The sequence below is a fragment of the Diorhabda sublineata genome, chromosome 2 (assembly GCF_026230105.1).
Source record: "Diorhabda sublineata isolate icDioSubl1.1 chromosome 2, icDioSubl1.1, whole genome shotgun sequence".
NCBI lineage: Eukaryota > Metazoa > Arthropoda > Insecta > Coleoptera > Chrysomelidae > Diorhabda > Diorhabda sublineata.
In genome coordinates, this window is record NC_079475.1 from 12,792,437 (window position 1) to 12,817,934 (window position 25,498).

At 32.3% G+C, this 25,498-nt stretch overlaps 3 protein-coding genes across 4 annotated transcripts in view; 1 reads left to right on the forward strand and 2 right to left on the reverse strand.

Annotated features, from left to right (window-relative positions):
- The window catches only part of LOC130453340 (colorectal mutant cancer protein), an 82,756-nt gene extending 74,442 nt beyond the window's left edge, over window positions 1–8,314 (reverse strand). The window contains exons 1-3 of the mRNA XM_056793019.1: window positions 8,052–8,314; window positions 7,222–7,403; window positions 5,060–5,163 (exon numbers count right to left, since the gene is read on the reverse strand). Coding sequence (XP_056648997.1) covers window positions 5,060–5,163; window positions 7,222–7,403; window positions 8,052–8,161 — 396 coding nt within the window. The 5' untranslated portion in view covers window positions 8,162–8,314. The remainder of the gene's footprint in view (window positions 1–5,059; window positions 5,164–7,221; window positions 7,404–8,051) is intronic.
- On the forward strand, window positions 4,273–5,065 carry LOC130453341 (mitochondrial import inner membrane translocase subunit Tim29). Its single transcript, XM_056793020.1, has one exon. The coding sequence runs from the start codon at window positions 4,447–4,449 to the stop codon at window positions 5,029–5,031; it is 585 nt and encodes a 194-aa protein (XP_056648998.1). The 5' UTR covers window positions 4,273–4,446; the 3' UTR covers window positions 5,032–5,065.
- A 1,400-nt stretch (window positions 8,315–9,714) lies between the features above and the next one.
- Window positions 9,715–24,415, reverse strand: LOC130453404 (uncharacterized). Of its 2 annotated transcripts, none has more exons than XM_056793124.1 (5): window positions 24,292–24,406; window positions 24,036–24,235; window positions 22,533–22,613; window positions 21,948–22,106; window positions 9,715–15,832 (listed from the first exon to the last, which is right to left on the reverse strand). In XM_056793124.1, the coding sequence occupies exons 1-5, from the start codon at window positions 24,314–24,316 to the stop codon at window positions 15,770–15,772; spliced, it is 528 nt and encodes a 175-aa protein (XP_056649102.1). In that variant the 5' UTR covers window positions 24,317–24,406; the 3' UTR covers window positions 9,715–15,769. The 2 variants fall into 2 exon arrangements, with proteins under 2 accessions (XP_056649102.1, XP_056649101.1); XM_056793123.1 differs by lacking the exon at window positions 9,715–15,832 and adding an exon at window positions 17,847–20,510 and having other exon boundaries at window positions 24,292–24,415.
- Window positions 24,416–25,498: the final 1,083 nt, after the last annotated feature.

Consider the following 25,498-nt stretch of genomic DNA (forward strand, 5'->3'; position numbering starts at 1 on the left):
TATACAGGTCTGGAAACCAAGCCCAATATCTGTAGAGCGGCGTGGTTTTCATTTTGCGTTTTACAGTTATACATTCAAAGGAAAAAAAAGAAGATTTATGGGACAGGCGAAGGATCTTGCGAGATATGTCTAGAAGAAGGCATCTAATAAATAATGCGTTCGCGAATGATCGGTATTGAATCAAACTTTGATTGCGATTTCCAGGGAAACAACGAAAAACTTCAACAAGGCTTGTCTTCAAAATCCAAGCAGTGTGAAGTTGTAGAAAAACAGCAGAACATCAGGACCTTGCTAGGTCCCACAGTATTGAAAATACGTGGAACCAAACTTGTTGTTATTAATGAAAAACATATGCATGTTTAAAATATCATCCCTGCCAAAATAATGGAAGCATTGAGCTGAAATTCTTAAGTGGTGTTTATGAAGGTTAGATGTATGTGGAAAAACATCAGGACTTTGCTGGGTCACACAGTATTGGATATACGTTGAACCAAACTTGTCGATTATTAATGAAAAACATATGCATGTTCAAAATATCATCCCTGCCAAAATAATGGAAACATTGAGCTGAAATTCTTAAGTGGTGTTTATGAAGGTTGGATATATGTGGAAAATATCAGGACTTTGCTGGGTCTCACAGTATTGGATATACGTTGAACCAAACCTTGTCGATTATTAATGAAAAACATATGCATGTTCAAAATATCAGCCCTGCCAAAATAATGGAAGCATTGAGCTGAAATTCTTAAGTGGTGTTTATGAAGGTTAGATGTATGTGGAAAAACATCAGGACTTTGCTGGATCTCACAGTATTGGAAATACGTGGAACCAAACTTGTCGTTATTAATGAAAAACATATGCATGTTCAAAATATCAGCCCTGCCAAAATAATGGAAGCATTGAGCTGAAATTCTTAAGTGGTGTTTATGAAGGTTAGATGTAAGTAGAAAAACATCAGGACCTTGCTGGGTCTCACAGTATTGGAAATACGTGGAACCAAACTTGTCGTTATTAATGAAAAACATATGCATGTTCAAAATATCAGCCCTACCAAAATAATGGAAGCATTGAGCTGAAATTCTTAAGTGGTGTTTATGAAGGTTGGATGTATGTGGAAAAACATCAGGACTTTGCTGGGTCTCACAGTATTGGAAATACGTGGAACCAAACTTGTCGTTATTAATGAAAAACATATGCATGTTCAAAATATCAGCCCTGCCAAAATAATGGAAGCATTGAGCTGAAATTCTTAAGTGGTGTTTATGAAGGTTGGATATATGTGGAAAAACATCAGGACTTTGCTGGGTCTCACAGTATTGGATATACGTTGAACCAAACTTGTCGATTATTAATGAAAAACATATGCATGTTCAAAATATCAGCCCTACCAAAATAATGGAAGCATTGAGCTGAAATTCTTAAGTGGTGTTTATGAAGGTTGGATATATGTGGAAAAACATCAGGACTTTGCTGGGTCTCACAGTATTGGATATACGTTGAACCAAACTTGTCGATTATTAATGAAAAACATATGCATGTTCAAAATATAAGCCCTACCAAAATAATGGAAGCATTGAGCTGAAATTCTTAAGTGGTGTTTATGAAGGTTGGATGTATGTGGAAAAACATCAGGACTTTGCTGGGTCTCACAGTATTGGAAATACGTGGAACCAAACTTGTCGTTATTAATGAAAAACATATGCATGTTCAAAATATCAGCCCTGCCAAAATAATGGAAGCATTGAGCTGAAATTCTTAAGTGGTGTTTATGAAGGTTGGATATATGTGGAAAAACATCAGGACTTTGCTGGGTCTCACAGTATTGGATATACGTTGAACCAAACTTGTCGATTATTAATGAAAAACATATGCATGTTCAAAATATCAGCCCTACCAAAATAATGGAAGCATTGAGCTGAAATTCTTAAGTGGTGTTTATGAAGGTTGGATATATGTGGAAAAACATCAGGACTTTGCTGGGTCTCACAGTATTGGATATACGTTGAACCAAACTTGTCGATTATTAATGAAAAACATATGCATGTTCAAAATATCAGCCCTGCCAAAATAATGGGAGCATTGAGCTGAAATTCTTAAGTGGTGTTTATGAAGGTTAGATGTACGTAGAAAAACATCAGGACCTTGCTGGGTCTCACAGTATTGGAAATACGTGGAACCAAACTTGTCGTTATTAATGAAAAACATATGCATGTTTAAAATATCATCCCTGCCAAAATAATTGAAGTATTGAGCTGAAATTAATTGAATGAATTAACAGCCTTTCAAATGTATCTAATATGAAACTGAAGTATTATTAAAATAACATTTTTTTCATCCATGATACGGAGATTGAAATAACTTAAGTGATTAAAGTAAACAACTTTCATATTTGACCCGAAACTCAAAAACTACTGCAAAATTACTGCGCGTCGTCTCACGAAGTCCTCGCATAAGAATGTTCATGAACAAGAAATAACACGGTCGGAATCGCAAATCGGGGTACATGTTGGATTCATTAGCGAAGTTTTACAAGTTAATCAAAACTTCACCAGCTAGCTGCAGAAGTTCCATGATTTATTTTATCCGTTAAAGCAGTAAATATATTTGTATATTGTTAATACAATAATCCCATTTAAATATATATAACATGTTATTTATATAATATAGTCAACGAATTCTCAGTAGTGTACAACAGAAATATTAATTTATACGAGGGTTGTTACTTAAGTTTTGAGATATGGCAACACCGATGAGAGTATATCAAATCTGATATTGTCATCATAAAGTTTGACACTTTCAATCGTGAACGTACTAAGAACGTGTTGTCTACGAGTGCTATTTGAGTGTGCCTATAAACTCGGTATCAACCCTCGCAGAAAATAATTTTTTAAGCATCCCTCATAAATAAAATCTATTTTTTACAACTTAGAATACAAATCGAACCCAGATCTATTGGTTAGGCGCTAAAAGCTTTACCAGTTTAACTGTTGCGGAGGCACGTATCGCATTTATATTTCAATCATCTACATAAGAGACCGGCCGAGAAACTCTACCGTCCGTCTTACCGTAGAGAGCCATTTCGAGCTTATTAAGAAAAAGGGAGAATGAAGGAATAATGGAAAATGAAGTCCTACTCAGTGAAAAATTCGGGCAGTCTCTGAACTGGGAATCAGACTGAAATCTTTTGTTTACAAATCGCGAAACTAGTTTCAAAATGTGGTACAAATCATCACACGTTTCTTATGTCAGGAGTTATTTTTTTATTTCTTGTTTGATTGTTTCTAAAAGCGAGTTTTTTAAACAGTAATTTGTTTGCAAGTTGTGCAAGTTTCCACGCAATATAAATAAGACACTCTCGAAGAACGTATATCATATTTATTTATTAAAAGTTCTATACTGCTATTTGTTTTTTTCTTTTCAACGAAAACCCATTGAACTAATTCCACCCTGAATAGAATCCTTTGGGCCTGCGCATTCTGTTTTTTTTTATTCAATTTCATTAAATGTTTGTCATTGCAGACTTAACAAATACTTATTTCAGAAAGACCAGTTACGACAACAAGGAATTTAATTATTTAAAATACATTTAAATAGTTTACGTCTAAATTTCGTCATTAACCTAATACGGAACTGTATTAATATATTTATTATTTAAACAATAACACAGAATGAAATATTAGTTTTGTTCTGGTATTTTATTTGTACACATTCCAAATAAATTTTGGATATCTTTTGAACGTTTCAAATGCGCATGCTTTATTCAGAATATGTTCGGAGCATACATTCCTCGACGAAAGATTTATCAACGTTTAGTATGATGTTCAAACTAGTTACGAAAATAAAATGTATATGATATTCACCTTATTGAATAATTAAGATTTATTCTTGATATTACAAGTGAGTAGAAAAACACATAAGTTAGGACGTATTCAGAACACGTTCGGAATTAGTTATCTGTGTTCCACGAACACCGAATTTTAAATCTCGAACAAGCTTTATTCGCTCCGGAGACGCACAATTGCTAACTACGTATTCATCTGATAAAAGAATATGTTCAGGATCTCTACCGCGAACACAGCTATTGAACTAATTTAGAGTATGTTCGGAATTAGTAACTAGTGCTCCAAGAACACAAAATTTTAAATCTCGAACGTGCTGTATTCATACCGGAAACGCACACTTTCAACTTGCAAAGCTATTGATATCAGGTAAATGAAATAAATTGATCGTCCGGTTCTTGTATGAATAGACACTACTAATAACAATAATTAACTCTAACCTACAAATTGCGTCAGTTGTCAAAATTATTTGCATTGTTTTTATAATCAGAACGTATTAAAGATTAACTCAAATTGATTTGAAACAGAAAATTAGAGAGAAAATATGAATAATTGTGAGTGATTTTTACATTTCTTCAACGAAGTATAAATAACCCTAATATAAACAATGTGGAAATTTTCACGTAACAACTATTCAAATAGTATCATCATAAACACATACCAATGGAAAGATGTGTCTCTAAAATTTAACAACAAAATTAAGGGTACTTTTATAGAAAAATGGTTCAATTATTGGAAACTTCTAGCTAGAGATTACAAAGATGTTGGTGTTAACCTCAAAATGGAAGTCAGACAGAAGCCTCTAAAAGCTGCAACATATTTCACGGGGATATCATTTTTATCGTACTGTGTTACAAGTAATCCAGATTTGAGATCTTTCAAATCGAAGTATATCGAAAGCGCCAATGAATTGGCATTAGTAAATCCGAGTTTAACCAATCCAACATCCGTAACACATTTAAAATATATTGAAAAGTGTTTTAACGCGAATCTTATAAGATACATAAATTTAGGTGTATTTTCTATAGTATGGGTCGATGAATTTAGTAAAGACTGTGATACATATGAATGTAAGTGCTCATATTTGCAAGTACCATACAGACATTTTGGAACGAGAATTCTCGATGTTGGTTTTCTCAACACCTGGTGGGTTATATCCAGAAGAATGTTAGATTATGATGTTAACGAATAGTTTTTGAATTGTTGAATAAAAGTCTTACCTTAAATTCGGCCTCAATATGTTTTTCCACTTGCTTAAGTTTGTTTTTCAGAACAGGACTCATGTCTCTTGCACCTGAATCCCATTCCCAACGATCTGATTTTCCTGAAAAAAATTAAGTTTGTTCTAATCAATGATATTTACTTTACCGACTAGATATAGTGAACATCAATGATTAATAACATAATGACTTTAAAATAGACAGTTTACTAGTGTGGTGAGAACATTTTCTTTTTTAAATTTGCTGATATAGCTAAAGGAATCAATAAGAAACTGATTGTAATATAAGGATATTTTATTTTTCATACTTTTGTCAAATTATTGAAAATTGCACATTTCTTCTTCTCACTTTTCCTTTTGCCTTCTCTAGGACGTCGGAAATGTATTTATTATCCATATCCACATCATTTTCCTATCCTGTACCACTATCATCATTTGATTTATTGTTTGTTGCCTTTGTTGTCGTATATTTACTATTTGTTCATTTTTTCTTGGACTGCTCCTTTTATTTCCAATAGTTCTTAGTTTCTTCTTTCTTACTAATTATTATTGTTTAGCCTATTTCTCTATGTTCATTTTCATTTGTAGTTTCTCTATCCAAATTTTTGTGAGTGCTTCCATCTTTCTGTGATTTTCTGCTATAATTATGATGTTGTCCTCTTATATAAACCTTCTAAGTTTACTGGTATCATGTTGAGATATCATTTGTTCTTTTGAGGTGTCTTAACCTTTTCTTTACATTTCTTAGTATTTCATCCATTGTTAGTATGAACAATAGTGGGCTTAGACTGGCCCCTTTTTTATCCTTTTTTTCATCATAAAGTTTTCTGATTTTTGGCCATTCAATTTTACTTTCCTTTTACTCTTTTATATACCCTTATTATGATAAGCATTATTTTTTTAGTATTTCTAATTTGTTTAATATATTCCACACGTTGTTTCGATTGCAGCCCTCGGGTCTATGAACACCTAGTGCAGTGTTTCTCCTTTTTTGTAAAACATCTTCCTATTATACCTATTTCTTAATATGAAAATCTTATCTATTGTTTGTCTTCTTTTTCCATATGCTGCTTGTACTTCTTCTAGTTTCTTGCCTACTTCTTCTCTTAGTCTTCCTTCAATTATCCTAGTGTATATCTTGTAGAGCACTCAAGTTAGGCATATTGGTCTGTAGTGTTCTCAATTTGTTGTGGAAAGGAACTCGCAAATTCTCCTCTCATTTTTGTGGTTGAGTTTATTACCTTCATGCTTCCTTCATCATCTCCCATATCCACGACTTGCTTTCTTCTCTCTTTGACTTCTTCATAGCTGATATCTTCCATATTTGTATTTTCTCTTTCATCCTCTTCTGCTATGATGTATGTTTGATGTGTTTCTTTCTTGAATTCCTTTGAGCCAAAGGAGTTCCATGTGTTTAATACTTCTGAAGGTTTTGTTCTAAGCTTACTTTATATGGCTTAAATTCCTTTTATGTTCTTTTTCTTTCCTCCCAATGCTTTTATGCTATGGCAGAAATTCCTGTTGTTATTATCATATTCTTTGTTCAGTTATCTTCCAAATTCTTTCCAACATTTCTGTTTCACATTTCTCACTTTTTTCTTTATCTCCTTACTTTGTTTTATGTACTGATCTCTGTATCGATCTGCTTTGGATTGTGGGTATTTTCTCCATGCTTATTTTTTCTTATTTATCACTTTCTGTATTTCTTTTGTCTACCATCTAGTCTTTTTATGGTGAAGCATGTTTCTAAGATTTTTTTGTATTTTCGTTACATACTTTTGATATAATAATAGGTACTTTATTTTGATATTTGGAAAAATGAATATCTGTTTCATGATCCAATTTCACAGTTTTTTCTTCCATACCCAACATATTGAGTGTGGACTAGAAATTAGTTGAAAGTAATTTTCCCATTAGTAGAGTCACTGTGTAAGTGTGATTTGATCTCTTCGTTTCCGATTTCTCTCAACATTGGAGAAGTCCATCCAGTTTATCATTTCTGAATAATCGCACCCATTGAAGTTATTCTCTTAAATTTATTTGCCACGCCAGCAGAATTATTCTCTTATGTGCCATATAAGAAATCTGAATATTCCAAACAGATTCATAAAAACCACTCTCCTATTATAGATATGAATGATAGATAGATAAAAAGTTAGTTACCTTGATCACTGGTGTCTTTGCCACTTGATTTAAGAGCTTCAATGTCAGGTCTCAATGCTAATCTTCTTTGCAAAAACTGTTCATAAGAAATTCTGCCTTGTGAATCTGCTCCTAGCTGTAACATTAATTCATCTAAGGAGTCTTCTAAACTGAGTTCTTTACACACTGCCAGTAGATCTTGACTAGAAATAGAAGAATAAGCAAGTTTGAGAGATTAAACAGTCTAAGCAAAATTGCAACAGATTATCTTTATAAAAGATTCCCTTATGAAACTAAATATAATTTAAAAAAATGCCCCCCCCCCCAGGGTCAACTGCTATTAAATGTTACTCTAAATATTGTAGGAGCTTGTTGTGTGTGTGTGAATTAATATTTCTTTTTATAAAATTGAGGAAAATTGGATTTTCTAATATTCTACTCAACATTAATAGGAGAAGCAAGTCTCTTTATTAAACAGCTGAAGTTGATATGTCCGGTTTTCCAAGAACTTAAAATAAGACTAATGTCGACACGAGCCTATTTACTTAAACACACTTTATAATATTAATTTATATAAAACCATTTAATCTCATATAATTTATAAAATTGATAGTAGTTTTTCGCAAAAAAACCAAAACAACCTAAGTACAATTTAAATTATTCATTTCTTTTTTGTAGATAATGAAGAAGGGCATCAAATTGTGAAAAATATAAAATTTATGCACAATTAAACTTAGGTTCGAAGAGCATAATTATTTACATTATTAGTTATATTTACAGTTTTGTGTTTAATAAACCTCGTTTTTGTTTATTTTCTTAAAGGAGCTTTTTATATACAAGAATATTTTTACCTATCTATATATCCATCACCGTTAGCATCACAAGCTTGAAAAAGTTTTTTAACGCGTTCTTCTTCGCCGACCGAACTAGCACATTCACTCAAACAGTCTGTATCTGCCATAGCTACATGAGCTTAAACATTGAGACATGTATTTGGGATTTATAAGCAACGCGAACAATATTTACTTCGTTTAATTAGTAATAAAGTATATTGTTAAATTTGTATATTATTTGTTTATATTTTGTATAAACAATGTTAAATGTCACTTATGTCAAAAGTCGAAATGTCAAATAGTTCAGCTGTTTTATACTTCTTTTTTTGCTTTTGCACTTGCTCTACTAGTTCACCAGAACAAGTTGAGAGCTTTATGTCTTCTTTATTACCCTCTGAATAATTACTGCTGTCAACTATTACTAGTTTGAAATATAGTCAACAAGACGAATTAGAAGTATTTTAGATCAAACTCAACGTTGTAGTTCATGCCTTTAGTAGTCGATATAGAAAAGAAAGCTACTATAACTTGTCTAATTTCACAGTCAGATGTTTGAACAAAGAATGATGATGAGAATGTACATGAATGAGAATAATATAGATGAATATATGAGCTGCTTTCCAATTTATTAAGCACTTTGTGCACAAAACCCCCATGGACTCGACGCTCATGAGCTTGACACACAAGAATCAATTGGAACAATCTTCGTTAAGCTTTGTGTCAAATGTCAAATTTGAAAACATGTCACAAATTAATTGTTTGTTGTCTATGAAATACGTATAATATGTTTGTTCCAACCCATCAAAAAACCGTCCTTGGTACGGTGACGATTCTGGGTAATAGAGATTACGTGTTCCAACCGGCCGTTTACCGTTATACGAACGATTCTGATTTGCGTTCCAACCGACTTAGGTATCGTTTGTGAACCGTCTGAACCTTTGAAACTATATTTTTCAATATTAGGTTTGTTCCAGCCTGCTAGTTGGGACCGTACTTGGAACGGTTATCGGAAGCGTTTATAGATATTTTCTGCGCAATCTCCGGCTATGCACCATTCTTGTAACAGTACTTGTAATCAAACAAGTATCGAAAAGGCCGTCCCGGAAACGGTTCACCAACGATACCTAAGTCGGTTGGAACGCAAAACAGAATCGTTCTTATAACGGTAACCGTCCGATTTACACACGTAATCTCTATTGCTCAGAATCGTCCCGTACCAAGGACGGTTTTTTGATGGCTTGGAACAAACCTATTATACGTATTTCAAAACCTAATAACTAAAAGCTGGCATTTTAGACTTTGTCTTTCTTACGCGTTTGTGAATAGACTCTTACGATTGTTTTTTGGGTGAAATGGGAACAGTTTTTGATGGGATAAAGCATATTTCAGAATTAGCTCTGATATAGAAAAGATTTTCTTCTGCTGAGCTAATATTGTTGTGATTTTTAAGAGGGAGTTTCTATTTGTGTCGCATTAGCTCATTGCTTGTGCCAAAAAAGATGTTAAGGATATGTTTTGTTTGTATTTTTTTGTTTTATTGGTTAGGCAGTTACAGTCGTGGCAGCATTATTTCCTATCCCAGACCATTTGGCTGGTGAACTGGTTCACCAGGTTAAGAGAATGAGTGATCATATGATCATAAATTGTGCAGGAATTTATAAATAATACAACAGTCCTTTGGTAACTTTTTATTTTTCTAAAGTTTTCGATTATATAATATATAATTTTGAAACAGAAATTTAAAATAATCTACATAGACAATAAATTTAATAAATAAACTGTAAATAAATTTATCAACATGTGCATAAACTCTTGATAATATTACTTATGATTCTATACAATACAGTCACATATGGCACACGCAGGTATTTTTAGGTATAAAATGCTAAGTTATATGTCAGGTAAAATCTACAAGTTCAATGATAAACAAACATGTTCAAACTGATAAAATTTTCAATGTCTATGACTTCATATAATTCAGTCTTCAACTACTACCAAAGTCACGTTAAACTGAATTGGAGAATGACAAAGCGGATCTATTCCACCAGACGAGACGAGAGGTGTTGAACGTGGAAGTGAAAGATCTTACGCCAAATATATGAACCAGGGTGGCTCAGTCATATAAACACCGAGCTCTACCGGTTCTATGAAGACTCCAGCCTGGTGACAGAAGTCAAGAGAGCCAGGCTGGATGATGTCGGAGAGGATCTTCGAGAACTAGGTATGAGGACCATGATGACTGAAGGAATGTGGTGGACGAGACCAAGACTCTTTGAGGGCCGTAGTACCAGTAGTGATAGTAGTAATATCGACGGTACAAAGCAATAAGAGAATAGTGGCAAAAGGTTAGGGAGTCTTCAACAAAAGTTGTTTGTGCTTTTAGAGCAACTGGTCAATACATTCTCCGTAATTTTTTATATTTAAAAGGAAGCGTATGAACCTACTATTACTAAAAATTAGTAACCCTAATATGGTTAGGGCTGCGTCAAACTCTGGATGGATAAACGAACGTTTATTTATGGATTGACTACAACATTTTATTTTACACACAAAACCTTCAAACGAAGACCCCTTTTGCTTATTTTAGATATCCATGAGAGTCATATAAGTCTTGATTAATTCTCACTCTGCAGCAATCATGGAATCATTATCCTAACTCCGCCACCACACTCTTCACACAGAATCCAACCCTTGGACTTGACATATTTTGGCCCTTTGAAAACGACATAGTTGAAATGTTTATAAACACGTTTAACCGTTGAAGTAGCTTTGACAAAGCTGCGAGTGGATTCAGAATCAAATCTAATCAAATTCTTAGATGTAACTAGTTGGTTTTCTAATTATCATTACACAGACTGAAGTGAGACAAACTTGGTTATCGAAACGCGTGTCGGACAGTGTAATTGTGAGTGTTGGTGTAGTGGTAATATGAACAGTGTGTTCAGTATGAAAATCAATAACGGTTCCAATAATTATTACTTAGTGTTTTTTATGTAGGACTGTTTAAATTATCGTTTATTGAATAGTGACGTAGAGGAATACCATTCGCATTTTTTCCATAAAAAATAATCCCAAGTGTGCCATTTCAATCGAGAAAGATGTTAGTCACCATCTAGTTCAGCTACTTTTTAAATCTATTTATACAGTTTGAATTCAACAGTACTAAATATAATACAACTTTTTCTTTTTATTCTACAAACGTAATGGTTTTTACCCTGTTAATAAATGAAAATAACTTTATTTTAAGATCATTAGAATGCTTTAAATAAGTTTCAATAAAATTTTAATTCCTTTAACAATCAATTCCGGTACATCTATAATTTATAATGTTATTAAAAAATTTTTCTCAATGAACTAAAATGAATCTCAAAATATTTAACGTATTTTACTTTTTTCATAATTTAGTCGTACCAATTTTTTTAATTGGATTTTCAATAAAAAAATTATCTCTATTAGTGAGTAGTATCAATTTGATTGCCCGACGTTTTCAAAAATTTCTATCAAAGGGAAATGTTTAATATTAGTACTACATGCACCCTAAATGCAAAAACTAATTCAATCATTACTGTGAGTTTGCTACTTCAGTTTTGAAACATGGCAACACTGATGGGAATATGTCAAATCTTACATTGCCATTAACATTTTTAATGATGAACGTACCTAGAACGAGTGCTATTTGAGTCGTTTACAGATACTTGACACATTCATTTTGGTCAAGGTCAAGAAATCGAATTGAATCGCGAAAATTTTCGTATGATGATTTTCGACTGGGATTAAACCAACAGCAGTCTGCCGATCAATTTGCTTCGACTTTTGGTGATGAAACTCCATCTCGAGCTTTTGTTTTTCGAATTCAATAAATTAATTACAGGATGAATTTTGTGAAAGTCGTCCAAAATCGACTGTTATTACAGAAAACATTGATGCTATGGGTAAAATGATAATGCAAGATCGTCGTGTGAGACTCAGACATACTTGGATGTTAGTTCCATTCGTATACATTCAATATTGCACGAACATTTGGCTGTCAGAAAGGTGTCACTAAAGTTAGCAATATGAGCAGACAGAAAAAACAATATGCGAAAATTTAAGTGCTAATATCACGAAATTTTCCGATGAGCAAGTTTTTGAGAAATTGACTGTTCAGCTCACTACTAGAAAAAAAGTTAGCAGACCAATGCAAGTTAATTTTGCAAAATGAATAATAGCATCCTTCCATAATTAAGTGCTACGTTGTTCAATGATAGAAAAACAATTTTTGTAAATTTTTATTCCGTTTTCGGGCGTGTGGCCTCACTAGAGCTTGTATAAATAAGTGCTCGACTAATGCTGATTAAATGACCGCGGAAAAAATGACTTTTCCCGAGTTTTCCCAGCTGAACAGTATCGTTGGGGAAAAATTTGTTTGGCCGAGTTAACGCCTGAATAATTAAATTAACAACTAATTGATTGAATGCTGAGGATAAAATGAATTTTCCGGAAACGTCACGAAAAAAATGACTTTTTCCAGCATAACACTATCATTGGTGTAAAATTATAGTCTCGTATTAGGGCCTGTGTAATATGAATACAAAAAAACATTTTTGGACCTTTGAAACGGATTTCAAAGCGAAGTTTTTACACGCTCATCTCGTTATATACTGCAGAAAACTGAACATCGACAAAGAGAAGCCACCGAGCTTTCACTTGTACATTTATTTTGATATTCAATATTTTAATATAGTGTTCTAGAAAGGGTTCCCTATATTATTTTTTATTATTATTATAAACGGTTACGATTTTGAAAGATTAACAATTAAGGCAGAACATCATACCAGGTACTTTTCCAAAAATGAAATTAAGTTCCAAAGGAAAAGCTCTAAAGTGGACAATTAGAAACTTTCGAAAGAGGCGAATATGGACAGCTAATTTTTTTTGAACTATGATTCTACATACTATGCTCTTTCTTTTTAACAAAAAATTAAAACGTAACTAATTTTGTATCTAATCAAAAATTTTATTATTTCTTTGACTATATACCCAGATTCCCTTCACCCCTGACTAAATTATATCCAAAACACAAATAAACATCTTTAGATTTACACACTGCTCGTACAAACGTCTGATGCGTACATTCAAGGAACCAAAATTGAGAAAACTGAACGTTTCTGGTATATTTTATTGCACCCGTTTCAGACCAATCATCCCTTTTGTAGAATTAGTCAGTTTTGCGACATTCTTGTGCTTTTGGACACGTTTTCAGTGCTCGGTTTCACTCCTATCTTTAAAGCAACGTAGAACTGTGAATTCTGAACGGCACATCAGACTTTGTTTACCAGTGTTAGAAAAAATGAGGGAAACCAATTGCAGGATACGAATCATTCTTCACCACGATAATGAGAGCTCTCACACATCAGTTCAAACAAAAAAGTTTGTGAACAATCAAAATATCGAATTGATGGGTCATCCACCAGATAGTTCTAGTTTTGCAGCCAATGATTTATTCTTATTTCCACAGATAAATAATAAATTACGATGTCAACACAAAGAAGCGTTAAAACCATAGATTTTGGTTGTACCTAAATCAGAATATCAATTGGTTGAAACGCATTTAGCTAAAGTAGCAACCCTCGTATTAACCATTGATAAATTAGTTATTTTAGTGGTAAGTACGTAAATGGCACATAAAAGTCTTAATGACGAATAAATTCTCTTGAATGTGCCGTGAAAACACGAATTTTATATACGAACTACTAACAACATTTTTTGTACAACCGTGAATGTGAATTTACTTCGACTGAAATAAATTGAATATAAATATTTCCAATACATTTTGACGTGGCGTTTTGAGCCGATAAGTTTTCACTTTTGAACAACTGTTGCCTTGAAAAAAAAATAAGTCTATAAAACGTCACGATGGCTGGAAATCGGCCTCCGCATCAGAAGCATAATGAATGTATTTACGAGTAATATCAGTTAGCTACAATAACACCACGTAAAATCTACAACAGCTAAAAAGTACAAACGTATCCATGAAAATAAAATATATATATATATATATATATATATATATATATATATATATATAAAGTTATTTACAAAAAGAAAACAGTTTTTAGACATTGACTAGAACATTTATCACTGATAAAGGAATGTTTGAAACTTTAAGTTAGTATCTTTCCTACAATCTAAACACATCTTATTCTGGCAACATTAATAGGTTAAGCGTCAAGGTATTTTTAGCAAAACTTCCATCCTGGTCAGGATTTTGGGTTGTTTAAACTTATAATCTTCAATTTTTTTCACCCAGAGTTATAAAACCAGGAACGGACACCGGTATCCACTATTGCCCGTGAAAACATAGCGGTAAGTGGTATCCGCTGTGGCCCGTAAAGACATAGCGGTAAGCGGTGTCCGCTGTGGCCCGTGAAAACATAGCGGTCACCGGTGTCCTCCATAACTTGGTAGGAATTTCTTGAATCAGACACCGATGTCTGCTGCGGCGCTTAACCTACTAATGAACTTTTAATCGGATCATGCTCAATTTTAGAGTAACCGATAAGTATTTTCAAAATGGACAGAATTGAATAAGGAACTGTTTATTCCAAGCGAATCGACCAAATCAAACGTCGGGGCACTCTACAAATTAGCAATTTTCCAAAATATTCGAGAGCCGCTTGTTCACATAGGAAAGGACAAGTTAAAAGGAGAGAAAAAGAAGAAGAGCCTAGCCTAACAACAAATCTTGTTACAATATATTATCATCTAAATTTGAACTTGTTCCTAATGTATTAAAAATAAATTATCTCGTTATAGGAATCGACATTCGAATAAATCAGACATATAAATTAATTTTTCTCTGATATGAGTTTAGGTACTTTTTTAATTATAATAATTTTAAGTTTACGACTAATTTAAAGTAGAAATGCAAGCAGGAAAAAATTGTTTTGTTGATTTTTATTACTAAACAAGACTAGATTATATAGGGAATGCGGCAAAATTAATCACTAAGTGTACTATCTCTAATATATTTCCGAGTTTTCGAATACTTATCATTAATTAGTTACAAAAATCAATATTCAAATTGACTCGTGACATAAATATTGTTTCTGGTTACTAACAAAATTTGTGTTAATTTTTATTGGTTGTGAAATGATACTAAAATTCAACAACACGCCACAATCCTAAACTAATTAATGTAAGTTATTTTTTTATTGTTATAATTTTATAAGTACTTCTATATTATACTTGATCATAACTTAAATCCCAGACGATAACTACATAAGAATTCGAAACCTCGGTAATATATTAGAGTTACTACACTTGGTGTTTAATTTTGCCACAATCCCATTAAGAAAACGCCGATTAATTAGTTGGCAAACATATGCATATAAATTAAGTCTTCTCCAACTAATTTCTTATATTTATATATGGCTGGTGTAAAGTGCTTTTCTTCAGTGTCCATGCAAAAAATAACTTCAGGGATATTGAAGATTCTATTTTAATTATATGTAATTGTAAAGAAAATGATACAAGATATATAGAATTTAAACATATTTAAAAAAATTATTTATTCAATTTTGTAAATAAAGAAAAACGTAATTTATATTCAAATTATTTAGTCCTTGGAAAGTTTCTAGGTATTTGAGAATGTAAATTACAATTTTATAACCGAGTTTGGGTTAAACATGATGGCTAATCTCATTTGGCCAAACTGTCTCTATCAAGCCACAGTTTGTGAAGAAAACTGTCGTCAATTATTCTTCCTCTATGATCATCTGCCGACAAAATTCTGTAGACCTGTGATTAAATTTTGGACACTGAAAAATATCACTTACATAAAAATCTTTTTACATACCTAATTGACTTTTTCGTTCGGTAAATATCATGTAAAAGAGCATTCAATAAAAGAGCTGCTCTATTGAACGTTTTAAAAATAACAAAACTCTTAAGCACAAAGTGGGTAAGTGAACAGCTAAAATATTACCAGTCCCAAAGTGCTAGAATTCATATGTGGAAGATGTTTTACAACAATTATTTTGAATTCTTTCAAAATATGAAGTTGTCGCATGATATATTATATAATTATGTGGTTAATGAATAAATAATAAAGTCAATCATACAAAAATACTTTCGTATTAGATTTAAGTTAAAAAAAACGATTAGTTTAATAAAAATGTAGATAATATTAACCCAGAGTTATGTAGAGCTTGAATAATAATAAAATTGACAGTTTTGCTACCATCAAACATCAAGAGTAACATCTTATAGATAAATATCTCTAAAATGTACAATAGATTTGTTCTTGGTAGCTGCACTGGCAGAACTAGTTCAAAAAGTGTACACTAAAGCGTGTCGCTGTTATTACTAGCAGTGCAAGAGAGCTAGTTCACCCAGTTCACTGTACTGTCTGCACTGGGCCTAGAGTCAGTTCAGCCAGTACAGTGCAATAAGTGTAATATGGTAACGGTGGTACTACATATTCGTCATCGAACGAATGTAAAATATCAAAAAGTACTAAATCGTTTTCCGTTATTGTTAATACTAAAAGACCCGAATCACATCAAATAACCTCAAATACAACAATCAACAAATGCTCTATTGCTCTACAAACACTGATATCTTGGAACATAAATGAGAATTTGACGGTTTTTGGGATTAAATTCAGTAGCCCAGTTGCTGAAGGCCACAGATACAAATTGGAAGCAAAAAGGCTGAAATTATTTATATATTCATTTATATCTTCATCACATTATATATTAATATAATCTGTGATGAAGATAAAAGAAAATAAAAAATACTACGTTGTAGGGTAAGTTTTTCTCGATAAAAAAGGTCCCTTACACCTTTTTTGCAAAAGCTATAGTTTTCTCGAAAAAAATTCTAGAAAGTATTAATACATCCCGCGCGTCAAAGGTGCGCTGATGGCCGCGTAAGACGAATGTTTAACATATTACAACCATGCATTTTGAAGCTGGTAATCTATACTCTTCGATGGATGTCATATAGGTCATAAAAAGCTAATATGAACTAAGTTGAACCTACGCAAAGAACAAGGTTAATAGAAATGAAATCAAGCTCGGCATAATCTGTCAAGGATATGCAGACGATATAGTCATCTACGCAAAAGGATGCTTTGAGAATACATTCTGTGACATAGTTCAAAGAGGACTCATCAACAATACGAAAATGTGGTTTCGATCGGTGGGGCTAAATTTCAACCCGATTAAGACCTACATAATTTCCTTTACTATGAGAAAAAACTCAACTTCAAGTCCATCAAGCTAGACGGACAAGTAATTGAGGGGAAAACAGAGGAGAAATATCAGGGACTCACACTAGATAGTAAACTTCTCTGGAACAAACACGAAAAAGAGATAGTTACTAAAGCCACTTCGCCAGAAACTTGTGAAGAGGAATTGGAGTTGTATATGACACCCCATTCCCACATACATACATACAATGAATGTTGAAGGGTTATATTTTTACAAATAATTTTACAAATGGACCTTGGAATTTTTCTTTACTTTACAGAAAGTACAATGTAGTACGATACTTTCATTTATATATCCCCTGCTTTTCTTTGTCGTCAATTAAATCTAATTGACGATTATACATTAAGTTTCCTTTTTCTTTCTTAACGAACGATTTAAATATCATTTGATCAAACAGATATTCACCCACTTTGGAATCAGTAATTTTAGATCTAGTAACTAATCTTGCCATTTCGCAAATTGATCTGTTCTGTTCTTCCATGAAGTCTGTAGATACTAAATCCATAATCTGAAGATCTTTGTGTTTCTCGGCAACATCGTAAACGTTCGTTAATTTCTCTTTTATATCCTTTTCCATGTTCAATGCTTGACGGAACGCATCGGTAACAGTCCAATTTTTATTTTCCGGTATTTTTATATCGCTAATTTTCACTTTACCACCTCTCATCAACACGTAGTTGGAAAATATATTCGCATGTCCTAATTCCTCCTCGTACATATTCATGAAAAAACCCTGACAACCCGGTAGGGCTACATCGGTTCTGCCAAAATAATACCCTATAGATAAATATTCAAAAGCTGCCATGAATTCTGATAAAACTTGTTCGTTTAAAACGGCTTCTGTTTCTTCGTGAAACTGATGTTTTCCATAATCATCTTCCTTTTGGCATTCATCATCTTTCCCTGAATTACACATGAATCTTCTGCTTTTAAATGTATTATTGGCAATCGAAAGTAAGCTAGGGGTATTAGTGACAGCTATTTTTGGAAACCGAACGGAAGAACTCCTCAAATTTCGATTTATATCAGTCAGATATTCTTTTTGCCATAAATTAAATCTTTTTGGTAGCAGTTTCATTTCAAAATTTACTTATTAAAACAATTATACAAAAAAAAAAATGTTTGAAAATTATGACAATGACAATTTGAAATATTGTCAAAGTGATTACATAAAATTTTTTAAATACCTTTCACCGAGAAGACTATTTTTGTCGCGAAACAAAAAACCTTGAAACTAATTCTTTATAATTTGATGCCTTTATGCAATAGTTATTAGATAGAACGTGTTATTCCTAGTTTTTAATATATGTCAGTTAAAACTAGTTGTTACTAGACAAAACACATTACTCCGAAGCGAGTCAGTTAAAGCTGTATCACCTGATCATCGTACTTTATTCGGATTGGTCGCGACACGTCACCTGATTCGACATGTGCGGGGGAACAGCGTCGTCCGCGCGCAGTGCGAGAAGTTTTTAAACAAGTTATTAGAGAGAAAAAAAAAGAAAACCACTTTAATATTATGGCAATTTAGTGGACGAAATTGAAGAAGCACAATTAACTGTTCAGAAAACTCAGTATAGGAGACTGAAGCGATTTAAGGTAATTAATATTTGTGGAATACGATAATTAGAGCCGATGAATTACTACTTGTATTATGTAGATGAAATTTTTGCCATATTTGAAGAAGCTCATTTGGCCGTCGGTATAAACTGAAAAAATGAAGATCATCTTTGCTATGACAACGAAATTAATGTGGATAATAAAAATTTGGGAAAAATATTTAGGAATTCAAAATGTTTTACAAACATCGATGTATCGATCATAAATATCGATGTTAACATCATAATGTTCATTTTGGAGAATGGATAAACAGACGAGGATTGATTGAGTGGCGCGCACAGTCACGTGGCCTAACACCCTGTGGGTTCTTCTCGCGTACATTCGAACTGCAATTGAAGAATTTGAAACTCTTCGCGGACAACTTAAAAGGCTCTCCGATGAGAAACGTTGCCGTAAATGTAATGGCCAAGATGGGCATCAATTTGAACACTTACAGTGACCATTTTGACGCTGCATTTTTTCTCTAAATGCAAATTTTTATAATGAATAATTTAAAAATGACACCATATTTTTCTCAAGTGAACGCCATTCCCCTTCTTATCATATTAAGAGCAACTGATTTGACTCTAAATATAGCAATTGAGCAATATAGAGCAGGAATAAATATAAAATGTATTTACAAAAAAATGTCCGGTTCGTGAACAACATTAAAAAGTGTCAATTCACTTTACTACGGTGTGCCAATCATATGAAACTAGGTCACAACAAACTATGTGGTTAATTGATAGAAGGTCAGGTACAGCTGCAGTTACAGTATTGTCTATCGTCGACCATTTGGCTAATAAATGAGTTCATCAGGTTACAGGTTACAAGAAAGGAGTGGGATTAACGGATAAGCTGTAAACACTGGGTTCTCCAGTATCGTAGCAAGAAAAGGGGACACAATAGATCCTTTGGGTCGCATTGTATACGAGACCTCAAAATTCATACGGGTTACAAAAATATTAACTAAGGAAAAGTAAACAGGAAGGCCAATAAGACAATTAATTGAGGAGATAAAGAAAACAAGGCGAAATAAATAAGAAAAACTCTGGAGGAAAGGAAAGTACTTCTAGGGGACAAAAAGGCATGTAAAAATGGATGAAAGAGAACACACAGTTCCAATGCGACGCCTAAAGAGGAATAACTATAGACAACAAGAAGAAGAAGGAATTGATTTTAATCAACAATTTGATTACTTTTAAAGGAAATATTGTTCTACTACTTTTTTCCATATTAATTAAAAAAAATAATATTATAAAGTGGTACATATATATTCAGTGAACTAAATAATAAATAAAGTGCTCAAAGAGATCATTGAAATAAATTAAGTTTTAAGCAAAAAAATCACATTTTTACCACGAAATCTTGATCATAAGACTCTTTGTGACTAGTAATACATTAGCTAGAAATAATAAATATAAATAAAGTTAAATAAAAAAAATTAGTCTTCCGACATTAGATGAATACTATCTTCAGCTGCCGATCGATGTGAATTTGGTGTTAACAAGGAAAAACGATCTTGATAATGATGAGATTTCGAATAAGATTTCAATGAAGAAGAGTCGGTACCATCCCAACTTGAATGTTTCTGTTTAATATCCGTTGTCATTGATTCTTTGGCCTAATTAAATATTATGGAATATTATTTATATTTTAAAACGACAATGTCAAATATTAATTCGCACTTTTTGTGCATAAATTAACCTCAAATAAAAAAAACACCCCGGTGGGTGCGGCCATTTTTTTTAAAGTACCATGGAAGGAAGGGAATTGGTTTTGGCCAATTTTTTTTTAAACTTATCATAATTCAAAGCAAGCTTATAGAAAGTTTTCAAGGGATCGAAGCCCTAGCCCCTCTCTAAGCCTGTTGAAACTATCCCTGAATGTTCGAAAGTACCCTGGAAGGGAGGGAATTGGTTTAGGCCTTTTTTTTTAAACTTGTCACAATGATAGTTCAAAGCAAGCCAATTAAAAATTTCCATAGGATCGAAACTCCAAACCCTCCGGCCCTGTCAAAACTACCTCTGAGTGTCTGAAGGTAGAGAATTGGTTTAGACCATTTGCTCTGAAACTTGGCACAATGGTAGTTCAAATCAAGCTGATTAAAATTGTCCTTGAGGTAGAAACCCCAAAACCTCCTCAGCCCTCTCAAAACTACCTTTGGTGTCGGAGGGTTCTTTGAAAGGGAGGAAAATTGAGGAGAGTATGGTATCGTTGGAGTCTTCGGGATAGTTTTGGGGGTTTAAGGGATTTTGAGGTTTCATGCCATTGAGACTTTTACTCAGCTTGATTTGAACTATCAGTATGCCAAGTTTCAAATCAATTGACCAAAACCAATTCTCTACCTTCCATGGTACCTTCGGACACTCTCAATCAGCTTGCTTTGAACTCATTCATCATCATTGTGCTGAAGTTCAAAAACATTGGTCGAAACCTTTCCTCTTATGGCACCTTTGTACTGTTCAGGGGTAGTTTTGGGGGTTTTGCAGTTTTGTGCCCCCCCCCCCAGTTTCCATAAGGTGAGTCCAACTGTTGATTGATATAAAATCGAAGAGAAGTTGCTCGAGCTGACCTTGCACCATCACCCTCGAATATTAGAGACGTCGGTGTAATATGTCTCTGTACAAAAGATACAAATATCTATGGAGGGTAGAGGTGAGGAGGATCATCTTTGTATATGAAACGGTGAATGAATAGCGCCATATTAGCATTAAGTTAAATTTATTTCATGTTATATTTACTACATTCTTTTGAAGGAGAGAGTTTATTGGAGGGAATTTAGTATAAATAAGTAGGTCAAGTTATAAGTTTAAGTCTCTGAAGATGATTACTTGATTATCGAAACGCATTTGAGACAATGTAATTGGAGAAGATTATAGAGTGTTAAGTTTTTGCTTACGATACATCCTAGTCAAACAGAAACTAAAGATTAAAAAAAGATTATTTTAACAAGGAATTTATCTAATTTAATGTGAAATGTAAAAATGATAAATTTTTTTAAATTAAAAAATAATTTGTGATTTATTACTGATTGTACGATATTTATGTTTTGGCTTACATTTACTTCTATTGAGATGGTTTCATCCTCACTATGTGGAAAATGGAAAACTTTAAAATTCGGCGATTTTGGCCAATTGGTTGGAGGAGGACTTCTTATCATGTGCTCGTGCATTTCAGGAAGAGATAAAGGATCCACATCTAAATCTAGAGATAATTCCTAAAACAAAACATAGGTAACCCATAAAAAGTATAATTTTTCTTTTACTTCACACAATAAATTATTATTGTAAGGTACAACAAATATTCTTACTAAAACATTTTTTAGTTTAATTAATTCTGACCCATCCATGAAATACCATCAACCATAAATTCAAAATACTTATTGCTCAGGGTAGCAGAGTCCATTTTAAGGTGATAAAAATTAAAAATTAAACCCAAAATGAGTTCTATAAATTTCACACACAACTACCCCTGTTAAATGGTGAACAGAAACTGGACTTTTTTATCTAAACTTTTAATTGTATTATAATTCATGCAAAAAGACAATTCAAAATAAATTTTCTGGTATCAAATTTATTAGAGAAATCATTTTTTCATTTAATCTCATTATAAGGAACACATTATTTATTCTGATTATATTTACCTTGGCCATTAAGTTTGCATGATCTGATTCTTCTTCTGTATCCAAACTGTCAATTATACTTTCTCTACTAGCAATAACTTTCTGCAATATAAGACAGATATTTTGCAAAAATGAATTATTAATTAAAACAATCTACAAAACTACATAATCTCACATGATTTTATGAGATTCGGTTTATGAGGATATTAACTTATCATGAAGATCAGACATTGTAATAAAGAGTATTGCGCAGTGTACCAATAGTTACTACTTGATATAAATTGAATGTTTTGATACATAAGTGTTCCGAAGTTCCAAAATAATTGGTGATATTTATATTCCAGTAACTCCAACTCACTTTTAGGTTGTTACAAATAATAGGGGGACTTCATATTTAAATTCCTATATCTGAATCGTTAAATTCTCAGTGTTATAATTTCAACAGATTTAAAATAAGCTGTAATATCACTATAATTGTACTTGTGCATAACTCTAAAGTAGTTTTACAAACGCATCTCCACCTGCCTGGATTTATTGGAATTCTAAAATTCGGTGGACCCGCCCCGCCTATGATGTTTGTTTTTTTATATAACTTTTAATTACAGCAAACGGTTTATTTACATTGTTTCTTTTGATTAATTTCTAGGAAGGTCTATTTATTTATTTGTTTTGTTCCTTTATTTTTCTAGAACTTTTGAAATTCTTTTGGGATATATATAAAGTCTTTCTGTAGAGCAGTTAGTTCAGTTGCTGTGAGAGTTGTAGGAGGAGTTCATATTTACAATCTTATATCTAAATTATTAGAATTTTCAGTGTTATAATTTAACAAGATTTGAAATCAGCATACTGCTTGAAAGTCTTTCAGATGATACTTCCACAGTTTCAATTCCAACTTTTGTGTTTATCAAAATGTCAAAAGATCCTAGATATATATTTATTGATAGAGAATTTTTTGTTTGGAGTGGTATCAAAAATATTGTCTATAACAAGACACTAAAAAGAAAATATGAATGTCAGGAAAGAGTTAGGAAAGCATTTTAATCTCTTTTCCTACAATAAATTCAGAATTATTGGTTAAATTTCTTTGAACCACAGCCTTTGAAGGCTAATTGAAAAATTGGTTTTTTTAACAACACAATCAATTTTTGGTCTATTCTTTTTATATAGATATTGCTTATACACCATTGTATTTGTAATACTGTATGAGCAGGACATTTTTCCGTCAGTTCTTTATTGCTTCATTTTTCCCATATTACCTTGTCAAGATGGTATTCAAGTGAACCCTGTTACAAACTGAATTATCAAAATAAAAATTTTACATGTAAATACAATCTACAATAACTTTTAAAAATTAGGCTTTTATATCGCATTCAATTGAAAAAATCAAAGTTACATGTACATAGATACAAGATGCTTTTTATTATTAATTATGAAAACATATATGATTTGTTTGATTTATCATTAATGGGGTTCCGATTACACAAAATAAAAATGTAATCAAAATATATTTTAATCGTGTTTTACCTGAATAAATGGATTATCTTGTCTTGATACCCTAAGATTTTCCATATCTTGATCAATATTTCTTATTCTTCCTGGAGTAAGAGTAATAGTAGACACTGATGGTGAAGGAGGACATGTTACTGGCAAGTTTAAATAATAATCAACTGCGGAAACGCTTAAAGTTGAGTGAGCCCGACCAACAATGTTATTGTTATGAGACCCTGCAAGTGTTTTACGAATAGATTTTATGGCAGAAATTATTGATAATTGTTATTACCTTTACAACTTTTACGTCGGTTCATTGTGATTTTTTGTATATATACAGTTTATTATCAGCATTACGATTTAAATGGGCGTTTTGTTTAAATTCAAATCATTTTTATGACTGGAATGTATTGACTAAAATGTCATAAATTATGTCAACAAAACTATCAAACTGTCAGAATTTTGACAGTATCATATGTTCAAATATTCCTTAGACAAAAATATACTTCATTGTATCCATCCACCTTGATAAAGAGCATTAAGAATTATAGATTAGTGATGAAAATAATTTCAATCAATTATATTCGTCAAATAAAAATATAGAATAAAATACATTCAATTATGTATAATATGTTAGATGAATTAATAACCTTTTACTAAAACCGCTTTAGCAAAAGGCACGCAAAAATAAAAAAGAAGTATGAAAAAGCGGCCAATTTTTAAATGTATCATTATATTATAAAATGAAAAATAAACATAAAAAATCATTTTTTTGTCCAACCATCAAAAAATGTTGACATTTTCAGGTGCAAAAGCCATCAATCCCCTCACCGTCCAAAAATTTGCTCGTTGCTTAGCAACACTTTTAATCCTAGGATTAAAAACGCTACTTTTAATCCTAGGACTAAAAGTAATTGCATTTGAACTCTCTAATTGAAATTTGAAGAAAAAAACATTGTCTCTTATAAACTTTGTAAAACAAACTAATTGGGTAACCACCACTAAAAGTTACTATATAGATAAAACTGCCAAAGCTGAAAGTCTTTATTGATCTATAGTATTTCATAAATGATTTTTAATTAGTATTAATTTTGCATAGTTCCTTCCAGTGGAAGCAGTACTTAAAGGTATTGTTAACAAAATTCTAATGATAATGTTAATATTTGGGTAAATTTCTTTCAAATCGTCCTCTATGATATATTGGAGCAGATGTTTCACGTCTTTAATGGTGTGCATTTGCAATCATATTTTGTAACTCTTCAGACAACTCATAAGGTTGGAAGTCACTGCTCTCACCTACTTGCAGGACTGTGTGTAAATCCTGACAGTTTTTCAGTATCTCTTCTTTTGGAATTTTCAAAATGTTGATTTAAAGACATAAATATTGATAACATGTTACTTATCACATAATCAATCATGGTGCTAAAAAACTCTCTTTCATACCGGCTTTTAACAGTCTCTTTAGATTGATCGCTGCCTTCATTATCAAACATTCTTTT

Excerpts from the sequence above, each read along its gene's own strand:
- LOC130453404 (XM_056793123.1), bottom strand. The coding sequence starts at position 24,316 with ATGAACCGACGTAAAAGTTGTAAAG. Across the intron at positions 22,107-22,532 it reads ATGCAAACTTAATGGCCAAG|GAATTATCTCTAGATTTAGA; the intron begins GTAAATATAATC and ends GTTTTGTTTTAG. Across the intron at positions 20,511-21,947 it reads CCATCTCAATAGAAGTAAAT|GCCAAAGAATCAATGACAAC; the intron begins GTAAGCCAAAAC and ends ATATTTAATTAG.
- LOC130453341 (XM_056793020.1), top strand. The coding sequence starts at position 4,447 with ATGTGGAAATTTTCACGTAACAACTATTCAAATAGTATCATCATAAAC.